The sequence below is a fragment of the Pseudonaja textilis genome, chromosome 2 (assembly GCF_049901715.1).
Source record: "Pseudonaja textilis isolate UNSWEBS1 chromosome 2, rPseTex1.2, whole genome shotgun sequence".
NCBI lineage: Eukaryota > Metazoa > Chordata > Lepidosauria > Squamata > Elapidae > Pseudonaja > Pseudonaja textilis.
Window position 1 is genome coordinate 184,747,906 of NC_141991.1, and position 19,611 is coordinate 184,767,516.

At 38.7% G+C, this 19,611-nt stretch overlaps 1 protein-coding gene across 5 annotated transcripts in view; it reads right to left on the reverse strand.

The window, feature by feature from the left end:
• Window positions 1–19,611, reverse strand: part of CCDC171 (coiled-coil domain containing 171) — a 178,228-nt gene that overhangs the window by 112,880 nt on the left and 45,737 nt on the right. For all 5 annotated transcript variants that reach the window (XM_026718389.2, XM_087926588.1, XM_087926587.1 and 2 more), the window contains 3 exons: window positions 8,409–8,511; window positions 2,305–2,411; window positions 172–261 (listed from right to left, as the gene is read on the reverse strand). In XM_026718389.2, the coding sequence (XP_026574174.2) occupies window positions 172–261; window positions 2,305–2,411; window positions 8,409–8,511 (300 nt within the window). The remainder of the gene's footprint in view (window positions 1–171; window positions 262–2,304; window positions 2,412–8,408; window positions 8,512–19,611) is intronic.

Below are 19,611 nucleotides of genomic sequence, written 5' to 3' on the forward strand. Positions count from 1 at the left end.
ATCATCACTCATCAATAGTCCTAAACCCTATAGATATACTGTTGCACCAACAAAATCTCTTTGATTAAAACTTTTCAAGGTTATAACTATAATCGAGACAAAACTTATTAGAAGAATATACATTTATTTAGCTTTAAGTTAACAGATATGTTAAAGACACACGGTAGATACCTGAAGTTCTTGAGTTTGAGATCTGAGCTGGTGTTGGGAAGCCTCAAGTTCTTTTGCCATTTTCTCAGAAAGAACTGTCATTTTCTCTAGCTAGCAAAAAAAAAAAAATGTAGTAAACAATACATCAGATTCAAGGGAAATGAAATTTCAGCTTAACTGCCTATAGACTAAAGCTGAAATTTCATGCTGACTGTTTTTCCTGGGAGTAAAATGGCCGATATCACAGCAACGGTCAGCTTGACACTAAATTAAGGATGTTGTTCCCTTTCTGGTGGTGTCGCTGCCTGCTGTATGTTAGTATCTGTAGTTGCCTTAGGTACAGTATATTTTCCATTCTGCAAGGATTGGATTCCCCCAAATAATTTATTAATTTAATGCAGCAGTTGCATGCACATTTACTTGCAAGTCATTAAGTTCAATAAGAGCCTATAGATAAATGAGTTTAGCCTCATAATCTCAGCCTGACTTGGCTTAAATGGTAAAACTACTAAGTTGCTCTAATTGAACAAATCAGTAGAAAAAAGGTTATGATGATAAGCATTTTTAAAATGGCTGTGGAAAGTTTACAAGCACAATAAAGGTAGGCCTTTTTTTTCTGAATATGGCTCTGGTTATTTCACTGTTTAATTGCTCAAAAAAAGAAGTTCAGCTATTAATTACAGTTCAAAGAAAACAGAACACCAGAAGACAGGACTGCTACCAACAAGGCAAAGAAAGGGCACAGAGCTACCCCATCTGCCTATCAGGAGGGTATGCTGTGGTCTCTGGCTCCATATGACAACTTCAGGGTCAGGCCCATTGAGTCCTACTGGGAAGTCTTGTGGCAGGTCATCTGCTGGCCCTGGGCTGCTTGCAATTTATTTTCCTGACAGTTCATTCTTCTTGCTGACAGAATATTCCTTCTGCTTTTTTTTTTTTATCAGTCACCCCTTTGGTCTCTTCCCACTGCTGTCTCTGGCATCAGTTCGCAACAAAACATGTTCCTCAGCCAAAGCCTGCTGAGTTGGCTTTTCAGCTGTGTTGAAGATCAGGTGATGTTCATCCTCCCAAATAACAATTCACAGTGGAAATTAAAGGGCTCTCACCTCCAAAGGCCACTAAGCATGTGGGTTGTTAACAAAAGAAGCTAAGTAATGGTGGTAGTATACCAACACGTGTAACTGCTTCCCTTGTAACTTACTTGGTGGCTCTCAGATAGCAGGAAAGACTTGACTGCAAAGGATTTAAAACTTAGTTCTTGTTTTCAATATTATAGTGGATCAAACACATTCTAAAGTAAGAATTTTGTATATTTAAGTAAAATTGTAAGTTTGCTAAAAAAAAATCTAACCTTTTTCATGTACTTAAGTGGCATCAAACCTGTATGTTTTATAGCTCTATCAATAACCGCATTAAAGTGAACTGAATAATCTGAGAAGGTAATGAGATGTACAGTGCTGTGAGAAATCTTACAAAGTGCAATTAGGTTTACTTTTGAATCGTGAATACAATATTACAATCCAAACTGACATAAATTCAGCAGTACCTGATTATGTACACTGTGGGGGCACAAGGATCTCTTTAATTAATTTTAAACACTAAAAACAAAGCTAAAACCAAATTTAACTATTTCTCCTTTGAGGATGTTAACAAAAAATGCTCCAGAAACATCTTTCTTAAAATGCATACATTTTACATTAAGACAGCAAAGAAATCAAATGTAACATTTACCCCTCCAGTGCTAAAGTCTCTACATTTATTCACCTGCTATCAATTTGTACTGGATGTAAACACTTGTAGTAAACTATGTGAACATAGTTCTACATATTGCACTGAATGTGAAATCTTAAATGGGTAATAAAAATCAGTCACGCACAGAGCTTAACTTAAAATAATTGGGCATTACAACATTTCAACGCAACAAAAAAAAATCACATAAATACATACACAGAGCTAAACACGTTCTTAAGTTAAAGGGAATCATGACCACAGGGCAAGCTTAAAGGAAGAGCTGTGACAAAAAAATTATTTCTTCTTCTCTGCAAAAGCTGTCAACTCAACATTCCCAGTGTTTTGACCTTTGTAACAAGCAAGGAATCTCTAGCATTGTGGGCTGAAGGCTATATACGTGGAGCTGAGCCATGCAACTGTTACCTCATTAGATGCCTCTTCCTGCTTGTTCTGGTAATCTGTCAAGGTACACCTCAAAGTCTCAAGGACAAGAGTGAAGCTCGGAGTTTTATCTTTGTCCTTATGAATGCCTGAAGAAAAATGCAGAATCAAAACAAAGCCCTGAGAGCTGAACAGAGAGACAGGAAAACTTCTCCAAGAGCAACAGAGATATTTAAATCAGGTGGGCTCCAGTGACAATACAGAATGTCGAACTTGTTTTCTCCAAGGCACACTGGTGGATCTGTTCTTTAATATCAAATAAAGCTGAAGAATTTTTGCACTATGGCTACAGTTCACCACATGAAAAAATATGAACTCTGGCTTGTTTTCCGACACATCTTGAGGCCTACCTCCAATCTTATTTAAAGGTATCTAATGATTGCAACTCTGCGTGTTGTTCAAAAAAGATCCTCCTCCAAACGAAACAAACATTTGCTTTCAAGCGTAGAGACATTCATGCCTTCAGTGATTCATGTTCTGCCATGCATTTTGGAAAGAAACTTTCTTTCTATGCCAAAGGACCACAGGGTTTCCTATTTTGCCTGGGTGCAAGTTAAAGCACTTGAAACCTCAAAATATTATTTCTTCTCATACCCCGTACATTTAAAAAATGAAAAATAAAACCCAAATGATTATCTAACCTAATTTAGCTGATGGCCACATTTGTCAATAGTGACATCTCCTAATTCCTCTTTTTCCCAAAAACAGTCTTTTCACTGTTCATTAATTAAGTAGTCATGGCAGACCCTAATCAAGAGTTTAAATCATGGTTCATCAGACAACATGTCATCTGTAACCAAATGTAAAATTAATAGTTCAAACAATGGTCACTTCATTAGAAGCACGATGTCTGAGAATTCAGACTACCATAATTGACTTCTTATTGATATCATTATTATGATTATTATTATTCTGTGTTTTGCATGTATACTGAAGAGCTTCTGAACCGGAGACAAATCCTTATGCGTCTAATCACACTTGGCTAAATAAAGCTATTGTGAAGCTGACCTGACAGAAGCCATTTTGAGGCTTCAGAGTTGCCACACTGGAGCTGAGGGATAAGGAGGAGGGAATAGAGATAGCTGGGGGTTTGTAGCCAAAACAAAATACCTTCCCCAAGGACATTCTAACACCTGGCCAAAGAGAGGAGGAGAGATATTACCAGGCGACCGGATGGCACCTTGACTGGACCATGTGACTGAATGTTTGGGAAAGGGGAAAAACTTTTACTTTTAATTAGGTGAAAATCGTGGGAACCTTTAGAGTCTGTTTTCACCAGAACAATACCAACATGATATATCCAATAAAACTATTTTTTGAGGAATCTACCTGCCTCGGAGTTTTATTTGCTATGGGTGTGTTACTTGGAACCCTGAATAGAATGCTATGCTATGCTATGCTATCCTATTCCTATTCCTATTCCTACTCTACTCTTCCTGAGTACTGGTATTCAAAATGAAAGCATACATAGCATACACAGGTATAGGATGATTGGATGCTATTCATTTTAAAAATAAGTTTCTAAAGTTACTGGAAACAGCATGATCTGGATGTACAATATGATTTGCATATACTTTTAGCCATTGTGCTTTAAATACAGTTTTCAAAAGGCATAAGTGGAAATGATTGTTAAATACACCAAGGTCTTAAGGCTACATAAAGGCTAAGCAGATATGTCCAGAATCCTCAATTCTATACAATATTCCAAAACTGAGCACTGTTAGCTTCTATAAAAATCTGTATTTATGAAACATATCTAAAGGAATATGCAAATAACTTTCTGAAGACAATTGGAGATCACTGTGATTTCTTGAGATATTAAAGGCCTTTATTAAGAGAGTTGTTCCACACATATTGGTTTTGGAGGCAATTAGTTCTGCATCTCACATTTCAAAATCACTATCATATAAAAAAGCAATCTAAAAAAAATATTGAGAAAGAAAGAAAGAAAGAAAGAAAGAAAGAAAGAAAGAAAAGAAAAGAAAAGAAAGATGCAGCCAGCATAATTCTTTATTCTAAAGACTAAAGACCCTACAAGCCAAGGACATATCATTTTATTCACATTTCTTTTCTTTAAAAATAAAACTCTTTAAATTGGCTAATTTTATTTTGAAGGAAAAGCAACTCCAAGGAGCTTCAATCCAAAATGTGCTCTGTATCTACACTGAACCTCTCCTGTTTCTCATCCATTCATTGTCATTATTGCAACCAAAATTTCTGCTTGCCATAGCCACAATTATTCTTGATAAAAACCATGAGAGTCAGATGCTTTCACAACTTGTAGCAAAGAATTATTCTAATGCATTTTCCCCGGATGTCTCCAATCTCTTTGCTGTGGACGTTGAAATACAAAAAGTGAAGTGAAATAAAGCTATCAAAATGAGAGAATAATGAAAGTGTTTAATTCGAGGATGTTTTGATTTTATTTATTGGATTTCTATACTGTATTACCGCATGGCCACCACTGAATCTGGCCAGATCATACAGAAAAACAGCTGGCACAGATATCTGTGGAAACAACATACAAACTGTTCTTTGTTACAGTCATCACTGTAGTTGAGGATCGAGAAGCACTGCAAATCTGCACCTTTGAGGAAGTCCAAAACAACTCAAAACCAGATGAATTTCAGTTTTGTACTCATCAACAATACCTTTAGATTGATTAAATGTAATTTCAGCTGCTTCTCCTTTATCTAATCCAGAGATCTCCAAACTTGGCAACTTTAAGACTTGTGGACTTCAACTCCCATGCTGGCTGGAGAATTCTGGGAGTCGAACTCCACAAGTCTTAAAGTTAGTTGATCTAACCCATTGTGAAACTTAAGCAATATCCAATAGTTCTCCAAAATTCCAGATACTTTCCGAGAGTAGTTTCATGAAGGTGTTGAGCAACACTGGACAATAGGGTGGAATCCTGAAAGAAGCCCATTAGCGAAAGGCCATGATGCTAAACAATCATTCTCCAATGCCAGTTTCTGAACACAGCCCAATGAAAGCAACAAGACCAGGATAAAACTGTGCTTCCAAGAGCAGGATCAGTGTAAAATGAACCATGGAATGGATGATCTGTCAATGACAATAGAGCAATACAGAATTGCTCTACGGGAATACTTTCAAATAAATTTCTGGGCTGCAGTCTCTCATGCCCACTAGCAACATATATACTTTCCGAAAATATACAGACAGGGGTGCAGAGTGTGAGTTTGTGAGTGGATTATAATTTGGATCTGTGTGTTGGGTGTGGGAAAGCCTTCTGCACACATTGCCAGCAAATCAGTTGGCAACAATTGGTCTTTCTATTAACCGCTGCCTCAAGAAAAGGTAATGTACTAAGAAACGTTAAATAAACATATCAAGCAGAAGTATTTTACGAGAAAGATATTGGATAAAGGGGATAACCTGAAGTAGGTAAGTCACGTGATATTAAAATGTAATATTAGTTTATCTGGGATGAGAGGCTTCCTGGGCTCCTCAGAGGGAATAATAAACTTAATAGGTAAGATGTTAAAAGAAAAAATATACTAGATGTTTAAAAAGGAACCACATTTCCTATACATCTGTTAAGCAGCAGTCTGATAGCACCTCATCCACCTAACTAATTTTATTAAAAGGCATAAGCTTTCACGAGCTGCAGCTCACTTCATCAGAAATACACAGCAGCTAAAACTGATGGCTATCTGCTCACTTCTCACACTGCACGTTTCTTTCTATTTGTTTAAATATTTTAAAATTCTCAACTTATAAGTAAAGGCAGCTTAAGTATGAATTCCATTCCAGTCCTGTGATTCCTATGTCCTGGTAAGGCAGTTTTCCACAGATCTGTCTATGCCACAGTCTTGCATTTCCACCCCTCCCCAGTGCTACACTACTAATGGTTTGTATGCCTAAAACAGGGGTGGGCAGCTATGGCTTCTTTATGACCTGTGGACTTCATGGCTGGCTCAGGAATTCTGCAAATTGAAGTCCACCGGTCATAAAGCTGACCATAGTTGCCCACCCCTGTCCTAAAGAAAAAAACTAAAGCAAACGATAATAGTTGCCATACTAGTTGTGTTTGATATTACCCTTAGAGGACTGTGTGTCCAAATTCTCAGCCCCACAAACGTGCTATTTATTTAATGTATGATTTACTTTACACCAGAGGTGGGGAATGAAAGCCGCTTTATGACTTGTGGATTTCAACTCTGGATCAGGAATTCTGGGAGTTGAAGTCCACAAGTCATAAAGGGGCCACCCTTTACATTCTCCACCCCCACTTTACTTAAAAACTGGGGCACAGTTCTTTATTAAAATGGCCATAATCATTCATTTGGTCTCTCTTGTTTCAATGTGCTGACCCTGGTCAAAAAGACTTAAGGAAACAACCAAATATCACCTATTCTTCTGTTCAGCCTCAAGATATGACCTACCTATGAGTCTGCTTGATGTAGTGGCACATTGTAAAAATGTTAAGTCTATAGAAAGGAGACAAGAAAGCAATCATCCCACAAAAATAAGATATGGCATATTTCCCACCACCATCTTTTCCCCCAAGACAACAAAGGCAATTCTAACATTAAAACTAAAAATAATACCTACGTACAAAAGCACATGTTCCATGTGAAATAATTCTTTTCAACTTGCTTTGCCTTGGCTCTTTCTTTCCAGGCAGCTCAATCTCCTTTGCCAAAACCTCTGCACTAACCAAGTGGTTCCAAAAAACACTGCATTCAGAAATGTATTCAATGCTTCTGAAAAGGAGGGAGTGCGCTCCTAGCCAATTTCAATACTCTCCGTTCCCTGGTTTCTCTAAGCTTTGTCCTGTGTGTCTTCCCTATCTCCCCAGATGCAGAACGGATTTTGGTTCCAAACCTTTGGCTGGGTTGGATGAGGGCCATGAAAAATTCATGGTAATTACATCAATACTCATTTGCAGTGAAAGCTGAAATGCAAGAGGGAACGGCGAGTAAATCCCCGCTGTGTGAAAGAAGAAAACAAATCTCAGCTATGTAGTGGGAAAGTCCCTGCTTCCAAAATCATGATAAATACAAACTGGGGCTGCATCACCATGGAACCGAAGGCCAAAAGTCTTCCAGTGCCACTTCTGTCATTGTAAAAGGATGTATTACCAGGATCCTTTTCTGTCTAGAATTACTTCCCCCCTTACTTAATGTGGGTGGCCCACTGGCAGCCTAGTCTTGAAAAATAATACAAGTGATGGGACAGATTTATGCAGAAAGAGAGGAAGAGGGGGAGAAGTCATTAAAATATGGTTGTTTTTTTTCACTTTTGGGAGGAACGAGAAAGGGTTGGCCTAGGCTTAAGACTACTTGATACCATTTGAGGAGATCATTTTAAGGCATACCGTCTGCTTCTGCAAAATGCAAGTGTTTGCCCAAATAGAGTTAAACTCTCCTTTGTGACTTTGGTTACCCTTCTGGCTAACAGAAGCAAACCAATTGGAAAGAAAGGCAGATGTGTGTTAAAGATGGAATTACAGTGGCTCAACAAATCTCCCAAAAATGAGGGAAAATGACCTTTCATCTCTGAAATTTCTTTCAGCACTTTCCTCCATTTGAAATTAACATTACTGATGATGCAGGGCAGACAATGAGGAGGGGAAAAAGCTAACTTCTACACTTGGATTGGGGTGGAATTTGCTTTAGCATCACTTTAAACCAACACAGCAAAGAGTCATGTGATGAACTCTGTGTCCTACACGACTTTTTTCTGAACACACAACCTTTAAGTAGCTGAAGGTTGCCTGTGAATTTGGCTCAAGTGCAATCAAAAACATCTGTTCCCCTGGTAAGTCGGTTGTCAGGACGTTTTTTTTTTTTTTTCATTTGGCTTTCGCAACCTTTCCCAGCCAATCACAAACAATCCAACCCTTGTAAATCAAGTTTGGGCTGACAACAGCAGGTCTGCATTCAGTCACCCCATCTCAGCCAGTGAGGCCACTCAACTGCTGTGAGAGCTGCTCTTAGCATGTCATTGAATCAAAGCATGTTGAGAGGAGGGAATGTAAGGGGCATCTGCAGATTTCCCCTATTTAGTGAGGTTGGAGCATTGATAGATGCATCTGTCATTTCATAGCTTCAACTAACCTGCTGTCCACTGGCTTGACATAGTAAAGCTGTCCAGAAGTGACTCCAGCTCTCTCACATTGTTTTCACATGTCTCTGCTAGGAAGGCCTGTCGTTTCCTGGTCTTCATTTGGCAGGAATGAGAAGAAAGAGGGGGAAAAAGATAGATAGATAGATATTAAAGGTATAGAAGAGTCATTCATAACCACCAATGCTGTTGCAGGTCACACCATGGATTAACATTGAAGTGAAACAAAAACAAAATTGGAGGAATTTCCCATTACCAAAATAGCAAAACTAAAGAAAAAAGTGGAAAATATTTCAAGGAAGTAATGCTATTCCTGATTAATTTCAAGGTAAATGTTGGATTTTGCATCATTTTAATGTCCTGCTGCCCAAGTAACCGACCAGGAGCTAATTAAAACAGTACCCAGGAACCATTCATATTTTTTCTCCTCTATTGCAAAATACATCCTGGCTGGGATATATGGCAATCCCAAAATTTGGCCTGGCACCAGGGTGCCCCTGAAGAAATCTGATAAGTTGGTCCTCTGCTGAGATGTCTGGCAGATGTATTTAGTTTTGGTTTTCCAAAGTAGCCTCTTTTGTGAAATCTCATCTATAGGAAGCTACAACTGGTGAAAACTAGACTCTGCATTTAAAACTAGGAAAGTACCTTCCTGATGTACTGCCTAAATATATCTTAACCTTGGGAACTTTTTAAGATGTATGCACTTCAACTCCCAGCATGGCTGACTGGAGAATTCTGGGAGTTGAAGTCTACATATCTTAAGGTTCCCAAGGCTGAGAAGCACTAGTCTAGATGGAGAACGGGGCAACTCACCACAGCCAATTTGTTGTGGCTATGTCACCACGGCCATCTTGACACAGCCAAATTGCTGCAGCCAACTCTCTACGGGACAACTCAGTGCAGGACAATTCCATGTGGGATAACTCAGTGCAATAAATGTTATCTGCCTCTGTTCTTTCAACATTATTTCTATTGAAAAAAATGGAAATAATGTCGAAGAACCAGTGGCAGATAACATTGCATGGAATTGTCCCATGGCGAGTTGTCTCACAGCAAGTTGGCCTCAGCAAGATGGCCACGTGGAAATGGCCACAGCAAGATGGCTGTGACAAGTTGGCCGTGGCAATTTGTCCAAGACTCTCTAGTTGACAGGCAGCAAAGACAAAATGTAATCCTCGACCAGGCAAAGCAAAAAAATCTCTCTAAAGTTGGCAGTCGGCTTTCATTCACCTGTAAGATTAGGGATTCATAAAAAGAGCAAAGCAAGGAAGAAGTCAGAGGAACCAAAAGATCTTGCATACATCAAAACAGTCAGAAGATTTTTCTTCAGCCAGCATCTCTGCAATGAACATGTGTGGAATCCAAGATCTTCTTCAAAGATATAGCAAATCAACTGATTATATTTATTTTATTCCTAATTGTTTGTTTGTGACTGTTTCTTTCCCTTGTTTTCTGTTATCTCCCCTTTTCATCCCTAAAGATTGAGCTTCATTACTTTTAGCATGAGATTCCTTATTTTTTTTTGTATATATTTACCATTTCTACATGTAAAACTATGCAGTTGTATAGTTACATGAGCAGCACACGGTTAGTTAAGTTCCATAATCTAGGGCTTTGGCTAGGAAGATCCAAAGTATTTTCCTGTATTTTCTTAGAAAAGGGCTGAGAAAATGTTCTTGTGTAGAAAGCCAAAGAGCTAACCAGCTTTGTTTAGTTCACCAGAGGCGGAGGCGTCTAATTGAGTATTACCAGTTACTGATGATACCTCACCTCATGACAATGGATGATCTCCATTGGCTGCATATGGATGTTAAACAGAAGTGGAGAGAGATTGAACCCTGAGGCATCCCACATAGTAGGACTGATGGTGAGATATCTCATTCCAGATCAATGCTAGCTAGTATCAGTCTTTTAGGAAGGAAGAGAACCAGCACAAAACTATGCCGCCTGTTCCCAATCCTCAGAGCTCATCATTGTCAATGGCACTGAAAGCCACCAAGAGGTAAAAGTACAGTTAGGACGGACACACGACCCCGTCCCTCTAGAGATCGTCAAAAAATGCAACCAATGTCATTTTTTGTCCCATGTCCAAGCCTAAATCCTGATGGAAAAGATTTTAGTCATGTTTTATACAGGGTTCACTGAACCTGCTGTGTGATCACCTTCTCAACAACCTTCCCTTAAAAAAGGGAGGCTGGGCACTGGATGAAAATTGTCCATATGGTGGCATATATCAATGGCTTTGTTAAAGTCTTGGGATTTAAGAGCCAACCGGCAGTGAAGCTGATGCAATATAGGCTGAGGTAATAAGAATGAATCAGCATAACGTGGGTTTTTCCTTTTAAGACTGGGGGTGGGTTCTATCCCTTTAAGAGGTGTTTATATAAAGACAGCCATTAAAGGGTGAGTTCTCTCTCCTTGTGTCCAGTATTCATTGTAGAGTTCTCCGTGTGTTAAGAAGAGTTAAGAAGAAGTTTGCTTACTTGTTAAGGTATTTTGCCTACCACGTATATACCTGTATATAACTGCTGTATATAAACCACTGTTAAATGTCTAAGTCTCTGTGTGCTGTGTTTTGCTCCCTAGTGGTAGTCACGCTGCAAACGCTCTGACAGGCTTCTTATGGAGACAATAAGCCAATGCCTCCTTAAGAGGCAGAGGAACAATTCCTTCTCTCAAGGATGAATTAGCCATTGCTAGAACCCAACCACACCTTAACCACCCAACCCGGCAGCCTTAGTTAGCCAAAAGTGGCATGGATCTCAAAAGCAGATGGCTGAGCTCCTAGTCATGAGAAGAACCTGGTCCATTTTCTCTTAAGTTTTAAATATCTTATGGCCAGAGCAAACAGAAAGTGTGTTAAGGAGCTGAGACAGACACCTTTCTAATTCACATGGACATAAGGAGAAAGAGATTCAAAACAATCAGGTTTGCAAGATGACTCTCAATAAAACCAGTCTTAGCTTTCCTACAGCCTGTCGGGTGCAGCTTAATACCTAGAGACCACAGGAATGGTAATTCCTGGTGGTTTCCTCTTAGTATTACCTAGACCTGAAACCTAGGTTTTGGAATCCAATCGAGGTTGGCCAGACAGTGCCCCATGAGACTGTTTCTCAAAGCTTTTAATTTTTCGCACTTGTAACAGACGCCCTGAGGCGCTTCCGGGGTGAAAGGATTCACCAGTGACATCACCATTGCCCTAGGGACACCCAGTTGGGTGCTCCTTTCATGTCCCCAGCAGAGCTGGAGTGAAGGACAAGAGCTCAACCCCGCCCCACAGCAGCTTTCTGGGTCTCGAACACAGGCTTGCTAACCTCCTGCTCAACGTCCCAACCACTCAAGACATCACACTCCTTCTTATGAGATAAAACTCGAACAATATCATTAAGATGGTCTTCCATATTTTGTTACAGTGCAACTGTATTATTCCTAGTGTTACAGTTTAATAACTTTCATTTTAACTAAACATGTGGGATGATCTATAAAGGGCACATTTTATTTGCAAGTTTGTCTTACAGAAATTTGTCAAAATGGGTCATTTGTCACTGGTTGTCAGCTTTAAAATTCAGCTGTCACATTTCATAGAAGGGGGGGTGGAAGAGTTGAAAAGCTCAAGGTTATTCTATATGTTGTATTAAGAAATTCCAGTTGCAATTAATTGGTTCTTGTGATTTATGAAGTGTAGAAGTGGGAGGAGAGAAGGGAGAAGAGAAGGTGGATTCTGTGTAACAAGAAAATAATTTCACTTTGGGAAATTGCCTTTGACATGCCAGATGTTTCTAAATAAATCAGTTGGAGAGAAAATGTCTCAGAGTGATTGATATCACGGATACTTTCTGGATGCCTTACACTGATATTAGTAGATACTGGGTCTGAGTTTGGTTTGTGATCAAAAATAATGATTAATTATCAAAAGATCTGATAGCATTTCATATTTCTTGTTAGACCTCCCCTTTTTTATGTACTTTCCTTTCCCTAGATTGCATTTTAATTATTTTTATTCTTTGACTGGAAATAAATAAAAACAATAATAAATAAAAATGTTAACAGTGTTTGTTTGTTTCCAGTGTGGGGGGAAAAGAAATAATATAGATCTCTTATCAACTTTTCTCCTAAACTGAACAGGAAAAATATACAATTTCAATTTGTGTCAACTTTCTAAAACCTCTACCATATTTCCCCAAAAATAAGACCAGGTCTTATATTAATTTTTGCTCCAAAAGACATATTAGGGCTCATTTTCCAGTTAGGTCTTATTTTCAGAGAAATACGGTTCCAAAGTACGGTTCATCTGGCTGACAATCTTAACTGGGTCTTATTTTGGGGACAGGGCTTATATTATGAGCATTCTGAAAAATCATGCTAGGGCTTATTTTCCAGTTGGGTCTTATTTTCAGGGAAACATGGTATACAGGTGAACCCTGTCTTTTTTCCCTCTACTCTAGTACCCCACAATCCAATTTTGGGTAACAGCCACCTTAGCTTTTGAGTTATCAGCACAACAAAAAGTCAGCCTAAAGATTTAAGGATTCAGGGTTTTTATGGTGAGAAACATCTTTTTCCTGTTAACTGAGCTCTGTTATGAGCCAACAGTGGATCATGACTAACTGGAATGTATGCGGATCTCTTCTGTGTTCTCCACCATTCTGCTTAAATATTTTATAAATTTGCTCTACCATTTCAATTTTAATTATATGTTCTGTATATCTACTAATATATTATTCATATACATTTCAGCGTTTGATCCCCAGTAGCATTTACATGGTTTTCCCTGTGTGATGGTTAGTACTATACATCACAAAGAATTTCCAGCTCCTGATGAGATTCTCATGCCGAGATTTTTTTTTCTTTCTAAACCATCAATGTTCCAAAAAGAAGTATAAAGAGGCATGCAATTTTTAGAGGGTATAAATAGGCTAGAATGCTGAGCTACACACGATTCTGTCAACCCTACTTTGACATCCCCACAGAAAAAGCAGATTGCCCACAGAACAGCATAAAAAGCAATGTCACACCAATAAAGCAAATATTTTCATCCACGTGTATGCATCTGAAGCAGAAGATACTCAAACTGTGCACCAAAAGAATCTCTTCCAGCACAAAAGGTTTAGGCAAGCTGTTCAATGGCACAGAGCAGTTTATCTTCTCATACAGATGTTTTATTTTTAATCTGCCATATATTTAGTATATTTAGGTTGGTGCAACTTTTCTGTATTGACAGGTTACATTTATGTTGGCCCTTTGTAAGTCAAGTTTGGCCACTTGATTTTTTCCAAATTCTCCCTCTCTCTCTCCCCCCTCCCACCCTAGGATACACATATACATTCAGATTTCCCAACAATCCTGTCACATTCTAGTTGCAGCCAATTGGGTATGCGATGACTTTAGCGGTTAAGAAGCTGAGCTTGTCAGCTGGAAACCTGACAGCCTGGGTTCAAGACCCGAGCATCACACGATGGGGTGAGCTCCTGCCCTTGCCCCAGCTCCTGTCCACCTAGAAGTTCAAAAGCATGTAAATGTGAGCAGATAAATAGGTACCACTTCAGTGGGAAGGTAAGAGCATTCCAAGTTTCACCACATGCTCTGTGCTGTGGCGTCATATCATGCTGGCCACATGACCACGGACATGTCTTCAGACAACACTGTCTCGGTTAAGAAACTGAGATGAGTACTGCCCTCCTAGAGTCAGATGCTACTGGATAGGGGAAACCTTAACAGTTATCCAGTCAACTACTTGCATTCTTTTCTTCCTCGAGCCCCGCTAGTTACACAAGGCTCCCCAAATCTCCTTTCCATTTGAAACTTAACATATGCATAGAAGCAGACTAAAAAAAGATTGTTCTTCATATCTGAGCTGCCTGACAACGTGAATGAGAAACTCAGAATGAGCTGCCTAACGCATGGATTTCCCAGGCAGTGTCCAACATATATTGATCCTCTGGAAAAAGGTATATGAGCAAGAGAGTCCTGACAGCAAGGTGCAAGAGGAACACACAGATGCTAGCGCCTGACTTTGGAGTAATTTGTAGCTAATTGAGCTTTCTGTTTCTCTACTGTTACTTAATCAAAGAGCTGCTCTGTTGCAGCCTGTCAAGCTTGGGAACTCAATTTATATGTAAATGCCTTTCTAACTACCAAGAGGCCACCCAACCAAACAGTCTGGAGTATACCTTGAAATGGGCCAAATACAGTTAAACGCAGCAGCAGAACCATCAGTTCCTTGAAGCCTTGGAGGTATTCACTACATTTAGTTATATGACAAAACATTAAATTGATTTTTTCAACCTGCCTACCGTGCCACTCCATATTCAAATCATTCCCTTCGTACTCAAAATGATCCTATGCCCTAGACTCAGAATCCAAAATGATGCCATCCTGTGATAGAATCACTATTGACAGGTGGTCTAGCAGTTAAGGTGCTAAACTATGATAAGGAAACCAAGTTCGAGCCCAGCCTTAATAACGGAAACTTGCTGTGGGACTTTGGGCCAGTCTTTCCTAGCCTAGCCTATTTTGAAGGGTTGGAGGAATAAGGGCTATCTATCCCACTTCTAGCTCCTGGAAGAAAGGTAATAGCTGGTTTTACCACTGGCAAAAATATCAGTGACCTAAGATGACAGTATGTTAGATATTTCTGGGTTCCTTTGAGGCTATCTCATGGTCATCTAGACTTTGCAGCCCACCTAGAGTAGCCCTACAATCAAAAGACAAAACTACAGGTAGTCCTCAATTGAGCCTCAAATTTCTGTTGCTAAGTGAGACATTTGTTAAATGAGTTTCACCCCATTTTACAACCTTTCTTGCCACAGTCGTTAAGTAAATCACCATAGTTGTTAAGTTAGTAACACAGCTGAAGAGTGAATCTGGCTTCTCCACTGACTTTGGTTGCCAGAAGGTCACAAAAGGGGATCATATAATTGTCATAAATATGAGCCAGTTGCCAAGCATCTGAATTTTGATCACATGACCATGGAGATGCTGCAATGGTCAGAAGTGTGAAAAACGGTCATAAGTCCATTTTCTTCAATGCTGTTGTAACTTTGAATAGTCACAGTGAACTATTAGAATTTGAGGATTACCTGTACTAAAGTGATATCTAGATAAAAGATTAGTATTTTGAATCATCTTATTCAAATCATGTTTTTAAAATGAATTTGAAAAACCCAAAACTGCAAAATGACCACCAAGAACTGAAAGAGTCAGTGTGGGATATAGATGCATTCTATCAATAAATTACATGTAATTAAAATATTTGGTTACAATTTGGTCCCAATGCAAAACATTACAGTGTAAATCCCTTAAATTATTATCTGTATTAAATATTTGTTTTGGAGCATTCTAACAGTACATTTTAATAAACAAGAAATAAGGATTTATTAATTTAATTTAATAAATAATAAAACATTTTTGCCAATGCAAGCATTATTTGTCAGGAGTCTGGAATAACGAAGTCAAATATCTCCTATTTAAAAAATCAGTGGCTTTAAAGATTAGGTGTTTATATTTGCCTGTTGCAGTAACTGAACAACAATAACAAAAATCATATTTACTGCACATTCCATAGAATCATAGAATGCCATTAACCTAACTCAAGGGTTACCCACTATTGCTCCATTTTGGTTTAACAACAATAAATTTGTTTGCATGATCTTACAAAGATAAATATAGTTTAAACTTGTGGATGTACTCTTGAATTAAATATTACAAATTGGAATTGTTCACTATATCAAGTATTCTGTATTTATCAAGTATGGGGAAAGCAGTCTTAAATATTTCTTTTCAAAGTTGCAAGACAGTGGAATCTTACATTTACTATCTTGGAAAACTGAAGTGTTCACTTTTTGTTTAATAATTTGTCTCTTTACCAAAGCAATAAAAAGGCTAATCAATATTATTTCATCTGCCAAGGTTTACAGATGCATTTAAAGATTGGCCAGAACGATTTCATATATGCTGTTTCTTTTTTTACTTGCTTTTATGGTTTTTGTCCTTTTTATTTTTTATTATTTTTTGGAAACTTTGAGTTTTCTCATACTTCGGGGAATGTAGATTGAGAAAAGCTACACAATTGTGTTCATACATATGACAACTATCTTTGCTATCAAGAGTCAAAAGCTAACTTTTCAGATTTAAGCAAACTACCCACTCAGGGCCTAAATTATATTAGCAGTTGGTTATAAGGATAAATTACATGTTTAGAAAATTCTTTTCAGTCTTTCTTCCAATGAGTTCAGATGTGCACTCATTTCAACCTATGATTTATTGCATGTTCAAATTAAGCTGTAGCTGAAACAGACAGAACCTCCTTGAGCGACATCTGGAAAACTAACAAGTCATCTAAACTACAATATAGCAAGCTTGTGATCTTTGTTGGATGAATGAGCAAATATTTCAATGAGTGACCTCCGAATAACCCAAGATAATCATCAGCAAAGGTATGGCTGGAATTTTGAACAATTAGAAAGTCGCATTTTGATGTTCAGATAGATGTTACTCCTATGAAATCACTATGATTTCATGAAAGATTATTCCGAAGGGCACTGGAATAGAAAAAAGTAGCTAAAGGATGCAAAGAGGGCAGATGGCTAGGAAGAGGGAGAAAATTGGCTGAAGAAGCTTGGAAAGACAGTTCTCCCCTTTAGAATTTGTCTGTTCTATTTGCCCATTTGTGATAATGCAATAAGAGATGGAAGATACATAGGTAAAGTGGCAAGACATGGCTGTCTGTGTGGGAAGGGGGTCAAATCAATCAAGATGGTGGCTGCAACTATACAGCCAAATCTGCCCCTCCTTTATGTGCCATCAAAGCTGGGGCTGTTATCATGCAGTCACAGCTGCCACCTTGGTATTTATATATTGTAATCTAGCCTAGCCTAATCTAAATATATATACAATATATTAAAAGATTTTAAAATGAAAATAAAAACAAATTCATACTAATACAAAAGCAAGGGGAAGAAAGGAAATAAATAAAAGAAAAATCTAAAAGTGCAACAAAAAAGAAAAAGTACAAAAAAAATAGAAAAGAAAGAAAAAAAGATACAAGGGAGTGGCTTCCAATCTTTTTCTACAGCATTTGTTAAATACAATTATATGTTTACCTTTAAAATTACATCATGACTCCTATCTATCTATCTATCTATCTATCTATCTATCTGGCCTGTCTAGTCAAAATTGTAACTTTGGGTTTTATATGTGTGTGTTTTACACACAAAGTCCAAAAGGACTTTCTCTGTCAGTAATAAATACAGATGTTGCTTTTCTCTGATCAAAAAAAGGCAATCTGGCCATCTCAGCAGGTTCCATCAACCATTCCTCCATTTTGGATACTTTTGTGCATACGATAATCTCACTGCAGAAAAACAAAGTTCCATGACTTTCTTTCAACTATTTGGCCATCGATTCAGAAATTCAGAAAATGCCTAACTTCGCTCAGCTGGCACGTCATCCCCCCCCGCAAAAAGAGAACAATTCTCTCTCTTCCTCCCCACATCAAGGTCACCCTGAACTGAGGCACATGGTGGCAGCACCAAGGCTGGACCTAAAGGCCCAAATCCCAACTTCAGCACTAGTGCCACCTCTGCCACTCAAAATGGCCACCTCATGCCCATTCCCCAAAGCATGCAGGCCTTGGGGAATGGCATGTTTGCCCCCATGTCCCAGTGTTCCCAGGATCTCCCACGTGGCATTATTCAGGTGGTGTTTTCTTTCTATTTGCAGGCCCCTGTGGTTTACCAGAGGCTACTCTGGGTCACATGAGGCTTTGATTTTTGAGAGAATCCTCTTCCTGGTCTCTGAAGCCTCCGAAAACCACACAAAAGCACATTTTGTTCTTGCACGATATCCAGAGGGTCTGAGGGCTGTGCAAGAGCACATCCCGTTCTTGTGCAGACTCCAAAAACTGTGTGAGAATAGGACATGCTCTCAAGAATAGTTCTTGGTAAACACTAACGTGTCTCCCAGAACTCTGGTATTCCACCTTTGATATATGGGTCATAGGTTTCCCATCACTGGACTAGATCACAGTCTTTTGCTATGTCATTGGCACAAAGGTGGCTTCACATGACATCATGCCAATATAAAGACTCACATTAAGTTAAAAGTTCTGATTACTACCAGTCTATGTAGTTTCCCTAGCAGTAATTCAGAAATAATTTGCCACTGCCTTCTTCTGGATTCTTTTTTTTTTTAATCTCCCAGTGTTCCAAGAACTCTGGGATTTCCTGTAGGTCCCCTATCCAAATGCTAACTAGATACAGTTTTGTTTGAGATCAGTCAAGTTCTGCTAAGTGACAGAATATATCTGATCTGTATTGGTAAAACTGTAAACATATCCAAATCAGGGGTATATAACAAAGAAGAATTATACTTAGTATATGCATTTTTTTTAGTGATGCCATTATCTCTCCAACTTTAATATTATTTTTTTAAGTGTTGGGGACATACTATAGTATATGTAAACTAGGCTACAGCTTCTGAGTTTAAGACTGCTCACCTCAAAGATCGATTTTGCAAAGATAAATGCCACAGACTGAAGTAGATCTTTTCCTTAGCAGAGAGAAGACCGTACCAAGCATGCTAACAATAGAACAATTAAACGGATGCAGAAACCGAATAGCTAGAAAGCTAAACTAATCCCAATGCTTCCTGCTCTTTCTAACCTTCAGAGACATCTCCATAGGAAAACAGCAGCACTACGAGGGAAGCCATTTCAATAAAAGCACAGTCAGTGATCCTTATTTTCCCCCTTAAAGTTTCCCTCGGTGATCTTCATTCTGTTGCAAAGTGACTTTCAAAGTCGGTAGCTCATTAAACGTCTTGCCTGCCACCCACTTAAAAAGTAATTTATTTCCCTATTGGAATCCTTGATTGTTATACGGTTCTTAAGCATCGTGTCCTATACCAATAAGTAGAAAGACTGAGGACAACTGCATTTAAGCAACAACAGCACTGATAACCTTCAGCATAACAAGCAGAAAGGAATCCTGTAGCCTTCCCTGCCATGTGCTGGGGAAACCTGAAATAGGCTGGCTGGAAAATTCTGGGCATGTGAACCCTAAAATACTAGGAGGGTCAGCCCCAAAATGGGGCTGTGTCATGCCCCCATCTGGAGTCTGAATTCGAGGAGGAAGACAAACAGCTGACAGGGAGCGGGAGAGTGGCTTCACTGGCTGTGGAGGAAATTGGGGAAGG